Here is a 21,387-nt window from a genome sequence, read left to right on the forward strand (position 1 = left end):
CGCAGCGGCGACGGCGGCGGCAGCGGCGGCGGCGGCCCCGGCCGAGGTGCGCGCTGGGGGGGAGGGGGGCCTGAGAGGAGCATGAATGGAGCAAAATGGCGGATCATGTGCAGGTGAGCGAGCGGCGGGGGAGGGGGCGGCCGCGGGAGCGGGGCCACGGAGTGCGGGGCGCACGCGGGGTCCCAGGGCTCGAGCCCGCCCGGGGGCCCGGCAGGCCGCGTCGCCGCCGCTCGGAGAGGCCGAGCCGCCGCCCGTCCCGCAGCTCGGGGCCTTTCCCGCCTCCCGGACCGGGGGCCTCCGCCATCCCCTCCCACCCGGCCCCACGCCTCACGCGAGGCGCTGGAAGGGCAGGGTGGTCAGCTGGCGCGCACAGCCGCGGCCCGAGGCCTCCGCGCAGCCCTTGGGGAGCCCCCCCACACACACACCCCAAGCCGGGAAGGAGAGGACCCCATTCGCTGACTGTCCTGAGGGGCCCCCCCCAGGTCACACCGCCGGCCCTCCGGGATCAACAAAAAGAGAGCCTCACCTCGCGAACCCCTCTCTCCCGATTCTTTGCTGTCGCCTTCCTCCTCACGCCCCCGAATCCGAGAGACCCCCCCCCACCTCCCCCGTCCGGCCCACTACCCCAGCCCCGAAGCGTCCTCCGCTCCCACTTCCCATTGGCACAACCGGGAGGCCCGAGCACCCCGTCCTCCAAAATGGGAGCTGAGGCCTTGGCCCGCCTCCCCTCGCATCCCCCTTGCCACAGCCTAGGAGTTGAGCGCCCACACCTCCCGTGAAACACGGGGTGGAGGGGGGTGTGTCTGAAACCAGAGCTGCAGGGTTGGGTGCAGGCAGCACTCGGGAGGGTCTTGATCCTGCTCTAGAGCTGACGGTGGGTGCTTTGGGGCCAGGCCACTTTTTCCCTCATAGATACAGCCAGACCGGAAAAAAAAAGGATAACCCACACCTAACCCAGTAGTAGCTAGAGCAAGTGCAAGCTGTTTCTTGCAAACTAGGTAAAGTTTTTGCTGTCTGGGGCTTCTGCTCCTCTATGACAGTTACTGATGCAAATCCATTGTCAGGAATCTTTGGATTTTCTGTGTAACAAACCCCACAGCTTTGGGGCTGTGAGAAGTAAAGATTAGAGAGCAGAGTCGCCTTTATTTTGCACACTGTGTGGCATCTTTCCCCAAGTTCAAAGAGTAATCTTATTCTGAGTGTGTTCAAAGAAAGTGGGATGGTGGGACTTCTATTCGTTTCTTTGACAGAGGAAACTGATTAAAGACTCACTTCACAAGCTTGAGATTGGTGGAGCTGCACTCTGGAGTGGGTGGAACTTATCAGGATAGAATTATATCGCAAAACTTAACCACAAATGGAAGACCACAAGATTCGTGTTCTGCAGCAGTGTGGTGGCCTAATTCAGAAGGAGCAGTATGATAAACATGACAGAGTGATGATAATAATAATAGCGTAGAAGCTACAGTAGTAGCTGTTTCTATTGTAAAGGCATGAAGGTATTCATACGATTTTCTTTTTAATTTTTTCATCTTAAAAAAGTAGGTAGTTCAGAATTAGCTCTTACACTTAAAGGAACAGAGCCAAAGCACAGAACTGATGTGAGACTTGCATAAAGTAAACCCAGGTGAGCCGGGTGGTCTGTGACACATGTCTTTAATCACAGCGCTCAGTAGGCAGAGGCAGGCAGATCTTCGAGTTCGAGGTCATCCTGGTCTACAGAGCAAGTTCCAGGACAGCCAGGACTACACGGAAAAACCGTGCCTGGGAAGGGGATGGGGGATAGAACCCAGGTGAAACAAAGTTTTTGAGTCCAGTCTTTTTGCTAAAAGGGGAAAATGTGCAATGAGTATTCCAGAACTTTCTGATTGTACTTGGGATCAAATCCGAAACTTTGAGAGTAGATCTCTTGAACACTGCTTCAGGGAGTGCAGAAGTCATAACTTTTAAGAATGCACACACACACGCACAGATGATGTATGCACATACGTACTTAGAGAGATGGCTCCTAGCACCCACCAGGTGGCTTACAACTATCCAGAACTTCACATCCAGGGGATCAGACACATTCTGACCTCCACATCAGGCACACACATGGAATACATACATACATACATACAAGCACTCATACATGTAAATTTTTTAATTTTTAGACAGTATATCTATGGGTTCTGTCTCTAAAAGAAGAATCTCTTCACATCCAGTCCAGTATTTTTTTAAGCAATACTGTTGTCATTTTGCATTAGAATGTCAAAATGCATCAAAGTCATCTATCTTCTTTGTCTTTTGCCACAAGGAAGGTCTCATTTTTAGTGGGCTGTTTTTCTTCCACCCACCCAAAAATAAATAGACCAAAGAAAGAATTAATCAACTTCTCTAAACGAAGGAAAGCATACTTAGGTATTTTGTTTTTATTCTTTATTTACTTTAAGACTTTAATGTGTCACTCTGAATTAATTTGGAGTGCTGGAACATGCTGGATTTTGTTTTGTTTAGACAACCAAGCTAAGTGTTAGTTAGACCCTTTATGGTGGTATTTTAATATAAAACCTTGCCATGAAAAAGATGCATTCTTCCCCAGGTTGGTGAGACTAGTCTGCAGCACACCGAAGGGGGTACCTGTTAGCACTGTTGCACACACAGCTTAACAAAGGACTCTACTGCTGATGACGGGGAGCTGCATGTGCAGAACTAAGTAGTTGAGTATCTATACTTTTCTGAAACCAGGGTGAGCAGTTTTTTTAATGCCAAATAAGTGTTATGATTGTCAGATCTTCTCAGGCTTCTGAAATCTGAAGACATTAATTTTGTAAGGTTGGTATGGGTTTGGGGTTCTTTTTGGTGGGGGACGGGGGGCATGGAGATGGAGCCCTGCTGACCTCAAACTTTCTGTGTAGCCAATGTTGGCCTTGAACTTCTGATCCTCCTTCCTCTACTTCCCAAGTGCTGGGATTATAGGTGTGTGCCGCCACACCCAACTCAGGTTGTGTTTTATTGAGAATTTTAAGTACCATGAAACTTTAGTCATGGAAAAATTATAATACTTGGTTGGTTTGTCTGTGAGCCCTGTTATTGTCATAGTCAAGGGCCTTTAGAAGAGTAGCCCTAATGTAATCCTTTTCTTACTTAAAAGGTGTGAATATTCTAACTTTGAATAGTGTAGTTACAAAGTATTACCTGGGGAGAAAAGTAAAACTAAGCAATCATGATAGATAGGTAGATAGATAGGCAGGCAGATAGACTAAAACTCATGTATTTGCAATCACCCATAGGTAGGTAGGTAGGTAGGTAGGTAGGTAGGTAGGTAGGTAGGTAGATAGGTAGGTAGATAGATAGGTAGATAGATAGATAGATAGATAGATAGATAGATAGATAGATAGATAGGCAGGCAGAGAGAGAGAGAAAGAGAATGTTATAGAATGTTATATAAAGTTAAGTGAAGGTGATGGTGATTCAGTATCTTCTCATACTGGCCAATGAATGCAAAGAGATAAATATTACTCAGAGAACAGTGGTATTGAAAAAATTAAGGAGGACCAGGCAGTGGTGGTATACTCATTTAATTTCAGCACCCGGGAGACAGAGGCTGGCAGATCTCTGAGTTCGAGGCCAGCCTGGTTTACAGAGCGAGTTCCAGGACAGCCAGAGCTGTTATACAGAGAGACCCTGTCTCAAAAACCAAAAAGAAAAGATTAAGGAGGATCTTGCCAAAAGGAACTTGAGAAGAAAAAGAAGGAATCCAGTATAATTAGTTGAGTATATGTACATATGTTAGGCATATAAATCTAATAGAATAATTCTGGAGTTTTGTTGACGGAGCTCTGCTTTATAACTATAACAGGAAAGACTTTGCAAAGTAGTCATAGTTTGTTTTAAATTTCAGGTGCAGTAATTAAATATTGACTGCTAGTGTAACTCTAGGGAGTTAGAAGAATCATTACAGCTGGCAGGTTAAAAATTAACAAAGTCCAGAAATTAGCCTGGTTATATAGCAAAAGTGATTGTTGTTTCGGGTTTTTAAAATAAACAACAACTTTAGTAACTTTTTTGTTTTTGGAGACAGGGTTTCTCTGTGTAGCCCTGGCTGTCCAGGAACTCACAGAGTTCCCCTTGCCTCTGCCTCCTAAGTGCTGGGATTACAGGTGTGTGCCACCACTGCCTGGCTAACTTTAGAAGCTTTTTCAACTGAACAAATTGGTACGAAAATTCTTACTGTTTACTGTGCAAAAGATGCAGAATGAGAAAATCCTGGAGCCTGAAGCTGAAGTGCTAGATTCTCGTGTTCTCTTTGCACGGCCTCAGAAGCAAGCTTCAGCCACACAGATGTAGACAGAGGGAATGCATTGTTTACGTGCATGGTTCCCTTCCCCAGATCCCTCTCAAATGTGGATTTACAAAATAATGTCTGTGATTTATTTTATTTTTGTCATGGAATCTCCCTGTATTTTCCTGGCTGGCCTTGAACTCCCAGGTTCAAGTGCTTCTCATTCAGCCTCCTATGACTGGAACTACAGAAGTATGCTACTCTGCCAGGCAAATATGTCTATTTTAAAATCATCTGTTTATATTTACTTGGTAACTCTGAATATCTGTAGATTTCCTCTCGTGAGAACAGCCTTGAGAACAATTAAAGGATGTATCTATGCATGTAGGTACCATGCGAATACTTGAGCAATAAAACAGAAAGTATGTGAGGAGGATAAAATCATCTCTAATTTAGTTTAAGGTAATAGAAGCATCAAAAAGATCCTTGACAGTATCTTACAGGAAATATCTTCCATAGTGATCAGCTAGGTTTTCTGTCCTGGTTGAATTTTGAAAGTAATACTGTACCATTACCCTTTAAGAAAGGAGAGTAGCCCATTTAAACCAATAAGCTAGTATCTCTCTTTAGGTACAGCTACTTTGCTCCCTTCAATATGTGTAAAGAAGATAGTGTTTGTGTTTTTTTCTTATTTTTAAAGCCAGACATTTGTTATCTCACAGATTTTCCCCAGGGTCAGGGACCTGGGAGTGGCTTATCTCAGATGGTCCTGGTCCAGGGTCTAGTTGACAAGGTTTGAAAGTGCAGCCCCAGCTTGATTGAGGATGGAGAATCTGCTGTCAAATGCACCTTCTTTGATAGGCTCAGTTCTTGGTAGGCTGTTGGCTGGAGTGAGGGCTTTAGTTCCTCACCAACTGTGTCTGGAGGCTTCCATTCACCACCAGCCTTACCTAGTACACCATCTTTACAGGCTTTCCTTTTTTTAAACTCTCCAATGATGTCCATTCAGTATAAGTGACTCATCTGTGTTTCTTCCCCTCCCTCCCTCGTTTTCAAGACCAGGTTTCTCTGTGTAACAGCTCTGGCTGTCCTGCAACTTGATTTGTAGGCCAGACTGGCCTTGAACTCAGAGAGATCCACCTGCCTCTGCCTCCTGAGTGCTAAGATTAAAGGCAAGTGCCACCACCACCTTTAATCCCTTTTCTGATTTACTGAAACATGATCTACCTAAAGACAGGTTTAAAAATTTTCATTTTTCAGCTTGATGAAGTTTCGTAAAGTCAATATTCCTTTGTAAGCAGCTCCCACATTAATATTGTCAGTACTCAGAAGGCCTCCTGATGCCTCTACTCATACTCTGTCACCCCACCACCACCAGGATAACTCCTAGCCTGTCATTTAGTTTTTAAATAGGCTTTCACAACTCAGGCTGAGTAACTTGAGAATTTCAACTTGGAAGCCAGGGAAAAAGTAGTAGTTACTCATCATATAGGGTATTTTTACTCATTTTTGAGAACATGATGGAAGCTATGTTAGTATTCTGATGAGAGGAAAAGGAAGTCTGTGTAGCTTTGGACCCTGTCCTGGAACTCACTCTGTAGCCCAGGCTGGCCTCGAACTCACAGAGATCCACCTGCCTCTGCCTCCCGAGTGCTGGGATTAAAAGCATGCACCACCACTGCCCAGCTTACAGCCTCTTAAAAAGCAGGAAATGCTTAACAGAATGAGGATAGTATGAGGGGGCTGTCTTAGTAAGGGTTTCTATTGTTGCAATAATACACCATGACCAAAAAGCAAGCTGGAGAGGAAAGGGTTATTTGGCTTACACTTCCAGACCACTCTTCATCATTGGAGAATATAAGGACAGGAATTCAAATAGGGCAAGAACCTGGAGAGGCCACACACAGGGCTGCTTACTGGCTTGCTCAGCCTGCTTTCTTATAGAAACCAGGACCACCAGCCCAGGGTGGCACCACCCACAATAGGCTGGGCCCTCCCACATCAGTCACTAAGAAAATGCCCTACAGCCTAATCTTGTGGAGGCATTTTCTCAGTTGAGGTTCCCTTCTCTCAGATGGCTTTAACTTGTGTTGAGTTGACAAAACTATCCAGGACAGACATATATCAAAGTCATAAGGAAGGGAAAGGAATTGTTAACCACAAACACTAGACCCTTAGTTATTCTGATATCTTCATCCTTGGCTCTTATCCACTTCATACATATGTACTCTTACATATGCCCAAAAAACACATACACTCTTACTGCCGCAAAATGAAAAGTATATACTTTCAAGAAAATAGAATTACAAACTACACATTAGCACTACTTGGACTTTTAGGTGCTTGCCATTTAAGGTTCAGAGCCATTCTCTTAAGATAGGTATTGTAGAGATGTTAGGAATGGAATTTTCCTTGAAATGAGTTGACTAAACAAAGAACTGCTATCCCTAGAAGACTAGAGAACTATTGGAAGATTTGGATATGATTATGGTGGTTGTAACTATCAGACTTAATCAGGTTGGGGAAAGGAGGATATCATCATTCGGCCCTTCACAGTAGTTTTCAGACTTCTAATATATCTTCTTTGAAAAAATGTCACACATCCCATCCATTGCCTGAATTTTGGGAGGGGTGAGTACTTACCCAGCATGTTTCTAACCAAAGCCCAGATTGGCAGGAACCAAGACTCAGAAATTACTTGATACATTTTGTTTGCTGTGCCATTCTGGGATTTCTACGTACTGTCCAAATGATAATCGCTGGCAACAAGTCACTTTCAATTATATTAAAAATTAAGTTCTTTAGTCATATTATATGGATAATGGTTGCCATAATACATGCAGATATAAAATATTTACATTGGTAGACATAGGGTAGCTTTCTCCATACTCCATCTTATATTTCAGACAGGGTCTCACTGAATCTGGAGCTCACCAATTTTGGCAATACTAGCTGGCCAGCAAGCCCCAGGGATCCTTCTGTATTTGCCTCCCCGACACTGGGATTATAGGTACCTCCCACTGCACTTGGCTTTTTATGTGGGTGCTGGGAATCCAAATTCAGGTCCTCATTCTTGCATGGCAGCATTTTATCAACTGAACCACCTCCTTAGTCCTATCATTGACATTTCTTTTGAACAGTGCTAATCTAGAGTAAGTATGCTTTTGAACCAAAGAGGTGTAACAAGCAGAAATGGAATATGGGTTAGAAAGTTGTATTCTCACGAGCCAATAAAAATAAGCTAAATTATCCTTTCAAATGGGTGTGATACACATAGACATATTGGGTGACTTATTTAAGATTACTTCCAGACAGGCAGTGTGGTGAATGCCTTTAATCCCAGCACTTGGGAGGCAGAAGCAGGTGGATCTCTGAGTTTGAGGCCACCCTGGTCTACAGTGAGTTCAGGATAGCCAAAGCTACACAGGGAAATCCTGTCAACCCTTTCTGGGGAGATTACTCCCTATATACTGCGTTCTGTTCTCTTAGCCAAGTGATGACAAGAAGCAGTGTACATATAAACAAAATTTAATAACTTGAAAAAAGTCAACTTAATGTTTTGCCCAGAGCACTTAGCAAAAGCAAGCCTAGGTGATACTCTTTATAAAATAGGTGGAAATAAAAATACGTCACAAACATAAGGTTATCTTAGAGGCTTCTAGAAAGGTACATGTTAAAATAGTTCCAGCCATTTCCAATTTCAAACATAACTTGTCACTTTAGTACATGACTTGAAAGTAACAAACTGGCATTGTTTAGGACAGTATTATTATATTGGTGATTTGGTAAGGTGAAAAAATGGTGGCTAAATAAAGTCATCAGTAAGCATTCATTAATCAGTTTTTTAAAATCATATTCTGTATCAAGATTGCTAGGCATATGAGGATATAAATGTGAATAAGATATAGCTCAAAGACCTTAACAGCTAGAGATGTATGCCACTAATGGTTATAAAGTGATATCAGAGATATGACATATGTATGTTGGGGTGCACCATGTAGTGCAGGTCAGTTGAAGAAAGAAGGCATTCCCAAGATGAAATTTTAAGGCCTATGTGGCAGCAGGAAGGTCTACCTCTTCTGATGGACTGAACCCCAAACAGCCATACAAAGGCATATTTATTAAAAGTTACATAAAGTATTTCTTCATCCCAAGGTCCCTAATTTAATTTACGTGTCTTACTGAAGGAGAGCATCACATGCTCCCATGACTTTAGTCCTTATTATGTATCATGTGCAATGCACAATAATTCAAGAGCTTCAGGTGTGCCTGAGGCGTCGTGTGACCACAGTCCTGGGATGGCTGCAAAGCCCCTTCAGCAAAACAATCACTGTTATCCACAAGGATTCTTCAAGGTCAAAGTACTTCTGAAAACAGTTGTTCATTCTAATATCTACCCCAGATACAGTGACTGCTAAATCCCTTCAACATGTGTACACATAGAACATGAGACACAGGTGTCAGCTCTACTTCACAGAGCCAAGAAAGGCTTCTTATTCTAAAGTGGTGTATGGTCAAGCTAGCTCTAAAAATACCTGGCATTCTCCAAGTTGATAAGCACACACTGCCAACCCTTATGCAGAGAGTTATTATGTTCCTTGATCATTGCAGGACAATAAAGAGAAGTATGGTGAGGGATGAGGCTGACGGTAGGAGACCGGGACATGAAGAATCCTCCTGGTGGCAGAATAACTAACTGGCAAATGTGGAGAAAACTAACTCAGTATCGACGAAGTAGAAAGTGAGGCAATAGTATATGCTAGAAACAAATAGATCTTGAAGGAACTAGTAACTGGGGGGTAGAAAATAGAGGCTAAATCCGCTAGTAGTCATTTGACAGCATGTTTATGTACATGTTAGTGGGGGGTGGGGCGCATGCGCGCATGTGTAAGTTGCAGGTATTTGTACACCAGAGGTCGATGTCAGGTAGCCTTCTCAATACCTCACTCCCTTATCTTTTAAAACTGTCTCTGAACCAATTAATAGTGATAGGAATGGAAAGAAAGCAAGCTTCCACATTTCTGGGCTGCTGAGTGGAGGAGTGACTAAATAAAATACTGAAGCAGGGAGTAAGGTGAGTGTCAAGAATGGAGTTTGAGGTACTTAGATACATTTGAGCACAAAGACATCCAGTTGGCATTACGTTTTTCAGTTACCACATTGAGTTAGAATCCATATTTTCTCTATATGTGTTTTGTTTTGAGTCAGGCTTTCACTGTGTAGTGAGCCCAGGCCAATTGCAAACTCATGGTGCTGCCTCAGCCTTCTAGTTTCTGTAATTTCAGCCATGTGCTTGCTACCTGTGTTCAGCTTAGAACCCACATTTTCATAGTAAAGGCCATTTCAGTAGCCTTAGATGTTATAAATATGTTAAGTGTTAGCTGGTCACAATGTATAACTGTCTATTTCCTTTTTTTTTGTTTTTCAAGTCAGAGTTTCTCTGTGTAGCAATGGCTGTTCTGAAACTCACTCTGTAGACCAGGCTGGCCTTGAACTCAGAGACCTACCTGCCTCAGCCTCCCAAGTTCTGGGATTGGCTGTCCTGGAACTAGCTCTGTAGAGCAGCCTGGCCTCAAATTCAGAGATCTGCCTGCCTCTGCCTCCATCTCCCAAGTGCTGAGATTAAAGGCATGGGTTACCACCACCCAGCACCACTAATTTTGTAACTCCAGCTAACCAGCATCAATTGTCCCAGTAAAGCAAAGGTTTCACTTGAGTGATTCTGGTATCTTGTTAATCACAACTGATTCTTCAGCCTCAGCTAATCAGAACCACACATTCTTAACTCAAAATATGCAGCAGCTCCGCTAGTCTCTAAGTAGCTCACCTGCCTCTCTCTGGAACTTGACGAGCCAGGTCTTCATTGTCTGCATTTCTCTCAACAGTCTTCCAGACTCCCACAGAACAGCTCACCGAGCTTTTAACAGCTCAATGGCTCTTCTAGCAAGTCCTTCCCAAAAATATATGTTCAGGTCTCTCACAGCAATGCCCCACTATCCTGGTACCAGTTTCTGCTTTGTTAGGGTTATCATTGCTGTGAAGTAACACTATGACCAGAGCAGCTTGGAAGGAAAGGGTTTATTTGGCTTACACTTCCACGTCACTGTTCATCATTGAAATCAAGACAGTAACTCAAGGCAAGCACCTGAAGGCAGAAAGCTGATGTAAAGACCTTGGAGGGAAGCTGCTTACTGGCTTGCTCCCCATGGCTTGTTCAGCCTGCTTTTATTTATTTATTTATTTATTTATTTATTTATTTATTTATTTATTTATTTATTTTGCAATGCAATTCAGTTCTACATATCAGCCACGGATTCCCTTGTTCTCCCCCCTCCGGCCCCATTGACCGAGGTGGGACCATTGAGGAGGTGGGAATGAGGGGTGGGCTGGGGGAAGGCCCCATTGACCACTGTGATCACTACCACCTCTTAAAGGTTTCTTTTTGCGTTAGGACAAGTGAAAACAATTCTTGTTTTGTTTTGAGTAAGTTTGTTTGTGAGATGGTCACAGTATATATCCCTGTCTGGCTTGTAACTCACTGTAGAGACCAGGCTAGCTACTTCCTCACAGAAATCTTGCTGCCTCTGTGCTATTATGCCCAGCAACTAAAAGTAATTCAACATTAAACTGCCCTTGATTTGTGTTATCTGTATAGATGGATGGATGTGGTTAGTTCTGGAGTCTTGGGATTGAACCCAGGGCCTTACACATTCTAGGCAAGAACGCTATCAAGCCTCCCCATCCTATTTTTCCTCTTGGAAAACAGATTCCCTTTTCTATAGTCATTTCATCTGTTTATCCCCCATCAATTTGTTTTGGGAATATTCAGAAAAGACTTTTTAAAACTCTTTCTTCTGTTAGAAGAGTATTCTAAATCTTACATCACAATGTGTCTGGTCTTTCTTATTTGCTGACTTAATTTTCCTGAAAAGTATTTTCATAATTTATACAGCAGTGTAAGTTTGAAAAATGAATTGAAAATTTAGAATTCCAGAGACTGAGAAAAACCAGCAGTGTGTGGGGTGTGCATGCCAAAGCCTTTCAAGAAATATCCACTTATAATTCTTTTACTTTTTTTCTGAGAGTAAATATGGAACTATGATTTTTTTTTTTTTCTGAGAATCAAAGTACAGGACTCCAAGATTAAGTATTTCTGATTTCTTTTATCTTTTTCTCTTTAATGTTCTGTTTGGGATTTTCTTATGACTCTGCCTTGTTGAGCCTTCTAAAAGAGTTCAGAGTGTGTTCAGGGTTCTCTCGTGGGAAGAGATAAGGAAAGATGAGAAGCTTTCTTGTGGATTTTTATGTCAGTAAGAACTCGGTGTCCTTTTTTTGTGCCTATATCTCTTATCTTCTCTCTTATTCTTCATAACTTTCAAATGTTTGTATCAGGAGTTAGGCTACATGTAAGTAGGCCAGAGGAGATCTAAGTCTTAAAATACTAGCAGGTAGTCTCAAAACTATAGGTTGTTCATTGTGTGTGTATGTGAGTCTAAAGAAATAAAATCCAAAAGGAGATCATTTAAGAAAAGTTGGCTGTATGTTAACCTCTATTAGGGCATCAAAGAGACGTGTTTCCTTGTATTACAAGAAAGTATTATTTTATGTATGATATCCTGTTGCACTGTACTGCCAAGATTGTAGACACAGATCACAATCTAGGACTTTATAAGATAGGTGAAATTGCCTTCTCATTTTGGTAGATTTTTTTATAATTAATTTTGTGTGTATGGGTATTTTACCTACAAGTGTATCTCTACACCACATGCATGTCTGGAGCCTGCAGAGGCCAAAAGATCTCCTGGAACTAGAGGTAGAGCAAGTTGTGAGTTGCCATGTAGTTGCTAGCAATCAAATTCCAGTCTTTTGGAAAAGCAGCCAGTGCTCTTAACTCCCATCTTTTTGCTGGGATTATGTTAGATTTTTACTGTTCTTTAATAGGTGATGTACTAGAATTTGAAAATTCTACTACTTTGAGGCTTCAAAGCTATATAAATCATTAGTTCCCTAGGCATGTGTACATGTTTGTTTTAATATTGGAATATTGTCCTGACCTTTTTTTATTTGGTTTGGTTTGGTTTGGTTTGGTTTTTCGAGACAGGGTTTCTCTGTGTAGTTTTGGTGCTTGTCCTAGATCTCGCTCTGTAGACTAGGCTGGCCTTGAACTCACAGAGATCCGCCTTCCTCTGCCTCCCGAGGGCTGGGATTAAAGGCATTCGCCACCTCTGCTTGGCCCTGACCTTTTTTTTTAAACAGAGATGGGCCAGAGAAATGGCTCAGAGATTAAAGAGTACTAGTTGCTCTTCCAGGGGATCTAGGTTCCATTCCCAGTACCCACATAGTGACTTACAACTTTCTCACTCCAGTTCCAGGCGATCCAACGCCCTCTTCTGGCATTCACAGGCACCAACTGCACACGTAGTACACGCATTTAACATGTTGGCAAAACCTATTTACATAAAATAAAAAATAAAATTTAAAAAGCCCTAATTATATAAAACAGTAGCTTGTTTCATGTTGGGTATTGCATTTTTATTACTATATGGGTATATTAAGAGAGCATTTTTTAACTGCTTTTATTTATTCTTTGTGTCTTTCACATCATGCCTCTCAATCCCACCCATTCCTCCCCGCAAAAAATAAAGCAAAATAAAATGTGAGAGAAAAAAAGCGAGGAGGAGGAAGAAAGGAGAAAATCTCATCATGGAAGCTACAGTGAGTCATACAGCAAACCCTTTATCCATACTTTTTACACACAGGCATTTACCACAAAGAATCATTGGTCTGCTTCAAGGCCTGCGGTCTCTGCTTCACCATCATTGCTGGGCCCTCACTGGGACTCTACTTGGATATCCCATTCCTGCCATGTGTCTTGGAGATCCTATGCCCTGGGTCTGCAGGACCAGTCTGGGGCTCCAGCAGATTACAGATGGAGTTGTTGCTGGTGTAGACCAACAAATAACCCTGGTTCTGGGCCTAGGTAGTTGCCAGGTTGGTCAGCATGCCAGCTCTCCCTTGTCTTTGCCACCAGGGTGAGCTAAGAGAGCATTTTTAAGTAAACATTTCTCTGCCAATCTGCTGTTCTTTTTTTTTTTGTTTGTTTATCTAGACCTGAATATTTGGAATCTTTCGTTTATGAATGCAATAAGTTTGCTACATGCCTGTATTTATCTGAATAATAGCTACCAGACTAATGAAACAGGATTTTTTTTAAATTTTATGTATATGTTTTTTCTGCATTAATGTATATTACCACGTGTGTGCCTGGTACCCAAAGGTGCCAGAAGAGGGCTTCTTTCTGATCCCCTGGAACTGGAGTTAGACAGTTGTGAGCTGCCATGTGAGTACTGGGAACTGAACCGAGGTCTTCCAGAAGAGCAGCCAGTGCTTTTAACCATTGTGCCATCTCTCCAGCCCATTTGTGTGCCACTGAATTTCAGTTGCAGGGGTGTTATAATAGCAAAAAGATTAAGAAAGTATACAGCAAAGCAGATCATCATTATCTTTGTGGTTAACCAAAGAAAGTTTGTTTTCGGCTTTGCTGCTTGTTAGAATTTGCTCTTAAGAACTAATACAAATTACACAGAAAAACCCTGTCCTGAAAAACCAAAGAAAAAAAGAAAGAATGTAAAGCAGAGCATGGTGGCACCTGCCCTTAATCCCAGCATTAGGAGACAGAGGCAGGTGGATCTGAGTTTGAGGTCAGCCTGGTCTATAGATCAAGTTCCAGGGCAGCCAGGACTACACAGAGAAACCCTGTCTCCAAAAAACAAAAAAGAAATAACTAAAAGAACATTTACATTAGTAAAAACTGTCTTTGAATAAAATGCCATTTTCCCTCATGATGATTTCTCTCTTAGCACTGCACTAGTTATGATAATTGTTTTCTAAAATGCTTAGCACCAGAGATATTTCAGATGTGAGATTTAGGGAGGGGCGTTGTTTGTTTTCATTTTGAAATTTAGGCCATATATATTATGAGATCTTAGAGATGGGACTGAAGTTTAAGCATGAAATCTGTTCTATACATACGTTTTGCATATGACCTAATTATAATTTTATCCAGTAATTTCAGTGTACTTGGGCTGTGACCCCTCACTTAAGATCACTTAGAGAATTTTCCATTTGTGGGTTCATATCAGCATTCAGAAAGTTGTTTTTTGGGTTTTCAGACTAGGCATGGCCCATCTGCATATTTAAGTTGCATATTCATGTTGGCACATGTGGGTTCAAGTGCAGATGCATGTACACACAACTTACTATGTCATAAAAATACAACTTAGTATTAGTTCCAAATAGCTCTTAATATCTACTCTAATATTTTACAGTAACCCAAACTGTTCTTATTAAAAATATTTAAGTCAGGCAGTGGTGCATGCTTTTAATCTCAGCACTCTGGAGGCAGAGGCAGGCAGATCTCTTGAGTTCCAGGCCAGCCTGGTCTACAGAGTGAGTTCCGGGACAGCCAGGGCTACACAGAGAAACCCTGTCTCCAAAAAAAAACAAAAAAAAAAAAACAAAACAGAAAGAATATTTAATGTTCTTTGATTGAATCTATTCCACATTGCTTTTTATATGAAAAAAGTAGAAATGTATGTTTTGTTTATAATTGAAGTCATGTTGAGTCAAGTCTTGCTTCCCACCCTGGGGAACTTTGTCAGATTTTAGTAGTGCAGTCCTCTTAACCTTTGTCTGGGATCTGAGTCTCTGTCCCTGTGACAGAGTTTCCTTTCTTAGTATTTAATGGGATAAATCCATGGAGTCTTACTTGATGATCAAAGGAATTTCTTTGGGGGTTAACTCACAACCAGAATAAAGGAGTTGGTCATGGAATCCTGGAGGGGTGGAGCACCAGCATCCAAGACCAGGAGGTAGCAAAGAGAAAAGAGCACATGCAGGTCTTAAGGGTCCCTGGCGGCCTCCCTAGGGTCAGTGGGTGCTTCAAGGCATGGCACAAAACCATCTACTACAAACAATTATTTGCTCTGAGAGGAGAAAGAGAGATCCTATACCTGTGATTTTCTTTTTTTCTTTTTTCTTTTTTTTTTTCTTCTCCCACCCCTACCCTTATTTGTTCTTTTCTAGAACAGAAACTGTAAGATTGATATTTTACTTTAGTTTTGGTCTGTCTGCTTGCTTGCATGTGGTGCTGGGGGTCAACACAGGCCAGGCAAGAGCTCTTCCACTGAGTTGTATCCCACCCCGCTAGCCTGATAGTTTGTAAGTGGGTCAGTAGATCAGTTCAGATTTTATTTTCTTTATTTATAATAAGTTGTATTTTTCTAAGTTATTTTGTATTTTCAAAGATTTCTAACAGTCATAATATTTACACAAATTGTCGTTTCTTTTCTCCTTTACTTTCACAAGAATGAACTTCCTTTTTCGTATGTGTCTGCTTGTTACACCTTATTTCTACAGCATATTTGAAAAACTGTCTTCTTTTGTCTGGAACTTTTTAAATTTAGCTTTCACTTTAGAGAAGTAGTAAAGCTGGGTATAGAAACAGGAAGACCAGTTGTCAGAGTCTCTCACCCAGTGATGAGATGGTTTATTGTCTTTTTGAGACATGAGTCTCTCTGTAAAACCCAAGCTAACATTTTTGTAGCTTGGGATGGCAAACTTCAGACCCTGTTGCTTCCAGAGAGCTAAATTGCAGATGTGTGCTACCGTACCTGGCTTTCCATTGTCTTCTGTTTTTTGTTTTTTTTGTTTTCCTTTATCCAGAGTTCAGATCAAGACACACACTTTCTTATCTCCCTGTAGCTGCTGAGATTATTAAATTAACACTCTCAGAATAATTTTCTTCTTAGTGACCTGTTTATTGAGAATACTTTTCTCCCTGACAAATTAAGAACCCTAGAGATTTGCTCACACCTCTCCTGAAGATGCAGAGCAACTCATGTCCTTATAGACTTCCAAAAACACAAGCCCCTGGTTACCTAGACCTTAAAGCAGCACTCTTCTCTGTGACATCAGAATAGTCACAGGTTAGCTTTAGTGTTTGCAATCTTATTTTTAGTTCTTCTTCATTTTGGGACCTAGTTGTTTAATCCTATTATGCTTTAATTAGTGCTACTGTGCACTTTAAAGGGTTCTTATAGTGTTTAAATACCATCTGCAGAGGTTTGTGGTGGGAAAATTCGAAGCTAACTAGTTTGCCAATTGCTGGAACCAAAAAATCCACTCAACCTTATTTGTTTGTTTGGTTTGTTTGTTTGTTATTGCAGAGTCTCGCTGTGTAACCCTGACTGGCCTGAAACTTACTTTGTAAATCAGGCTGGCTTCATGTTCTCAGAAATCCTACCTGCCTCTGCCTAGGTAGTGCTGGGATTAAAGGTATGCACCACCATGCCTGACTCACTCAGCCTAATTTGCAGCCTATTTTTCACTTTTTTTTTTTATTTCAAGGTTCAAGCTTCTTCCAGATTAACAAACTAATTGGAAAGTGACATTTTTAGTCAAAGTCATACAACCAAAGAGAACTGCAGTTCTTCCACCCACCCCCATCCACCCGTAACTAACTATTCTGTTTCCCTTTCCTAAGGAGATCTAGCTGTACCCCATAGGCCCTTACTCAATGCCTAACTTCTGGTTCTATGGATTGTAGCTTAGTTATCATTGACTTACCAGTTAAAATCTACATATAAGTAAATAAATAACCTTAAATGTCCTTCTAGGTCTGGGATACCTCACTCAAGATGATTTTTTTTTCCTAGTTCCATCCATTTACCTGTGAATTTCATGATTTCATTTTTTTGTTGTTGTTGTTTTGTTTTGTTTTTGTTTTTGTTTTTTGTTTTTCGTGACAGGGTTTCTCTGTGTAGCTTTGTGCCTTTCCTGGAACTCACTTGGTAGCCCAGGCTGGCCTCGAACTCACAGAGATCTGCCTGGTATGCGCCACCACCGCCCGGCCTGGTTTCATTTTTTTAATGGCTGAGTAATACTCCATTTGTGTAAATGTACCATATTTTCTTTACCATTCTTCTGTTGAGGGACATCTAGGTTGTTTTCAATTTTGGACTGTCATAGAGCAGCAATGAACGTGGTTGAGCAAGTGTCTCTGTGGTAGAATGAAGCATCCTTTGGTGGTGTCTCTGGATCTTGAAGTAAATCAATTCCCAGCTTCCTGAGGAACCATCACACTGATTACCATAGTGGCAGTACAAGTTTGCACTGCCACCAGCAACGGATGAGTGGTCCCCATATTCCACATCCCCACCAGCATGAGCTATCACTTGTTTTATTGATCTTAACATCTTACATTCTGACAGATGTAAGATGAAATTTCAAAGTAGTTTTGATTTGAATTTACCTGGTGGGTAAAGATGTTGAACATTTCTTTAAGAGTTTTCGGCCATTTGAGTTTCCTCTTTTGAGAATTCTGTTTAGATCTGTACCCCACTTTTTAATTGGATTATTTGTCTCCTTGATAAACCTAGTTTTTTTAGTTCTTTATATATTATGGATTAGTCATCTGTCAGATGTTTAGTTGGTAAAAATCTTTTCCCATTCTATAGACTGCTGCTTTTTCTGAATGATGGTGTCCTTTGCCATGCCAAAGCTTCTCAGCTTCATGGGGTCCCATTGATTGTTGATCTTAGTGCCTGTGATAATGGTTTTCTGTTCAGAAAGTCTTTCCCTGTACCAATGAGTTAAAGGCTATTTCCCACTTTCTTTTATATCAGGTTTAGTGTATCTGATTTTATGTTAAGGTCTTTTTTTTTAAAGTGTGTGTGTCACTGTGTGGTTGTGTGTGTGTGTGTGTGTGTGTGTGTGTGTGTGTGTGTGTGTGTATGTATGTGCAATGAGTGCAGTTGCCTGTGAAGGCCAGAGGTATCAGATCTCCTACAGCTGAAGTTGCAGGCAGTCGGGAGATTCCTGACACAGGTGCTAAGAATTGAACTCAATTCCTCTGGAAGAGCAGTATGTGTGTGCTCTTAACTGCTGAGCCATCTCTTCAGCTTCAATGTTGAGGTCTTTGGTCCATTTGGAGTTGAGTTTTGTGCAGGGTGATAAGTATGGATCTATTTGGATTCTCCTAAATGTAGCCATCCAGTTTTACCAGCACTGTTGAAGATGCTATCTTTTATCCAGTATGTGTTTCTGTCTTCTTTATCAAAAATCAGGTGTCCATAGGATGTGATTTATGTCTGGGTCTTGAAGTAGATTCCATTGATCTATGTTTCTGTTTTTGTACCAATACCACTGTTAAATTACTATAGTTCTGTAGTGCAACTTGAAACCCAAGAGAGTGATACCTCCCACAGTTTGTTTGTTTATTTGTTTGTTTTAATTATTTAGGATTGTTTTAGCTACCCTGGGTATTTGTGTTTCCATATGAAGCTGAAAATTGTCCTTTCAAGGTCTGTGAAGAATTATGTTGGAATTTTAAAGAGTATTGCACTAAATCTGTAGATTGCTTTTGGTAGGATGGCCATTTTTACTATATTAATCCAAATGACACATGAGCTTAGGAGATCTTTCCAGTTTCTGCTGTGTTCTTAAATTTCTTTCTTAAATGATTTGAGGTTTATATCATTCAAGTTTTTTACTTGCTTGTTAGAGTTATACAAAGAAATTTTACAGTTTTTGAAGCTATTGTAAAAATTCCGTTTGTATATAGGAGAGCTAATGGTTTTTGTGAATTAATTTTGTACCTACCTACTTTGGTGAATGTGTTTATCAGCTCTAGAAGTTTCCAAGTGGAATTGTATGGGTCACTTATATATACTATCATATCATCTGCAAATAAGATGTTTTGACTTCTTCATTTCCAATTTATGTCCCTTTGATCTCCTTCAGTTGTCTCATTCCTCTAACTAAGACTTCAGGTGCTCTATTTTATAGGTATAGAAAGAGTGGACAACCTTGTCTTGTTACTGGCTTTAGTGGAATTGATTTGAGTTTCTCTCCATTTTAGTTGATGCTGGCTATGGACTTTCTGTAAACTGCCTTTATTATGTTGAGGTATGTCCCTTGTATCCCTAATTTCTCCAAGGCTTTTATCATGTAAGGGTGTTAGATTTTTGTCAAAGGCCTTTTCTGCATCTAATGAAATGATTATATGGTTTTTGTCTTTCTATTTGTTTATGTTGTGGATTGCATTTATCAATTTCCATATGTTGAACCAAATTCCTGTCTCTGAGATGAAGCCTACTTGATCATGATTGAAGATCTTTTTGATGTGTTCTTGGAGTCAATTTGCAAGTATTTTATTGAGAATTTTTGCATCTATGTTCATAAGGGAAGTTGTTGTATAATCCTCTTTGTTGGGTCTTTATATGGTTTGGGTATCAGGGTAACTGTGGCCTTGTAAAATTAATTTGGCAATGTTCCTTCTGTTTCTATTTTGTGGGATGGTTTGAGGAGTATTGGCATTAATTCTTTGAAACTCAGGTAGAATTCTTCACTAAAATCATCTGGTCCTGAGCTTGTTTCGGTTGGGAGACTTTTAAAAACTACTTCTATTTCATTGATTTTAGCACCGAGTTTGATTATTTCTTGCCTTCCACTCCTTTTGGGTGTTGTTTCCTATTTTTGTTGTAGAGATTTTAGGTGTGCTGTTATGTTACTAGTATGAGATCTAGCTCCCCCCCTTTTTTTAGTGTAGGTGCTTAGTGCTATGAACTTGCCCCTGAGAACTACCTTCATTGCATCCTGTAAGTTTGGGTATGTTGTTTATTCATTTTCATTCAGTTCTAGAAAGTCTTTAATTTCTGTCTTGACCCATTTTTCATTCAGTAGTCCATTGTTTAGTTGCTGTGAGTTTGTAAGCTTTCTGTTTCTATTGTTGAAATCTAGCTTTAATCTGTGGTCCAACAGGTTGCAGGGTATTATTTCAATTTTCTTGTGTCTGTTGAGTATTGCTTTGTGTCCAAGTATGTAGTCAGTTTTGGAGAAAGTTCCATAAGGTACTGAGAAGAAAGTATATTTTCTGGCCAGGCAGCAGTAGCACACGCCTTTAATCCCAGCACTCGGGAGGCAGAGGCAGGCGAATCTCTGAGTTCGAGGTCAGCCTGGGCTACAGAGTGAGTTCCAGGAAGGGCTCCAAAACTACACAGAGAAACCCTGTCTCAAAAAACAAAACAAAAGTATATTCTTTTGTGTTTGGGTAAAATGTTCTGTATATGTTAGGTCTATTTGGTTTACAGCATCAGGTTAGCTCCAGCATTTCTCTGTTTAGATTTTGTCTGTCTGACCTGTCTATGGGCGAGATTGCGGTATTAAAGTCTCCAATATGGGCCAGGCAGTGGTGGCGCACGCTTTTAATCCCAGCATTCGGGAGGCAGAGGCAGGTGAATCTCTGTGAATTTGAGGCTAGCCTGGGCTACAGAGCAAGCTCCAGGACAGGTTCTAAAGCTACAGGAAAAAAAACCTTGTCTCGAAAAACCAAAATATAAAATAAAGCCTCCCAGTGTGTGATTTAAGCTGTAGTAGTGTTTCTTTTATACAATTGAGTGTCCTTGTGTTTGGTGCATAGGTATTAAGAATTGCAGTGTCCTCTCAGTGGGTTTTTCCTTTGAGTATGTAGTGTCCTTTTCTGTCTCTTCTGATTTGTTTTGGTTTGAAGTCTATTTTGTCAAATATTAAAATGTCTGTACCAGCTTGCTTCTTAAGTACATTTGTTTAGAATATCTTTTTCCATCCTTTTGCTCTGAGGTGATGTCTATCCCTTATGTTAAGGTGTGTTTCTTGGATGCAGTGGAAGGATGGATCCTGTTTTTGCATCCATTCTGTTAGTCTGTGTCTTCTTATTAGGGAATTGAGACCATTGATGTTGAGAGATATCAGTGAGCAGTGATTGTTGTTTTCTGTTATTTCCTTTTGTGGTTGTGGTGGGTGTAGGTGTGGGGCAGTGTGCACACGCACTTGCTTCTCTTCTTTTTATTTGCTAGTCTGGGATTATCTATTCCTTGTGTTTTTTGGTTAGTTAACCTCTCTAGATTGGAGTTTTCTTTCTAGAGCAATGGTTCCTAACCTTCCTAATACTGTGATCCTTTAATACAGTTCCTCATGCTGTGGTGACTCCCAACCATAAAATTACTTTTGTTGCTACTTTTTGTTTGTTTGTTTGTTTAGTTTTTTGAGACAGGGTTTCTCTGTGTAGCTTTGCGCCTTTCCTG

At 41.0% G+C, this 21,387-nt stretch overlaps 1 protein-coding gene across 1 annotated transcript in view; it reads left to right on the plus strand.

The window, feature by feature from the left end:
• Nucleotides 1–21,387, plus strand: part of Xpo7 (exportin 7) — an 89,805-nt gene continuing 68,418 nt past the window's right edge. The window contains exon 1 of the mRNA XM_059273360.1: nt 1–113. Coding sequence (XP_059129343.1) covers nt 96–113 — 18 coding nt within the window. The 5' untranslated portion in view covers nt 1–95. The remainder of the gene's footprint in view (nt 114–21,387) is intronic.

The sequence above is a fragment of the Peromyscus eremicus genome, chromosome 9 (genome assembly GCF_949786415.1).
Source record: "Peromyscus eremicus chromosome 9, PerEre_H2_v1, whole genome shotgun sequence".
Taxonomy (NCBI): domain Eukaryota; kingdom Metazoa; phylum Chordata; class Mammalia; order Rodentia; family Cricetidae; genus Peromyscus; species Peromyscus eremicus.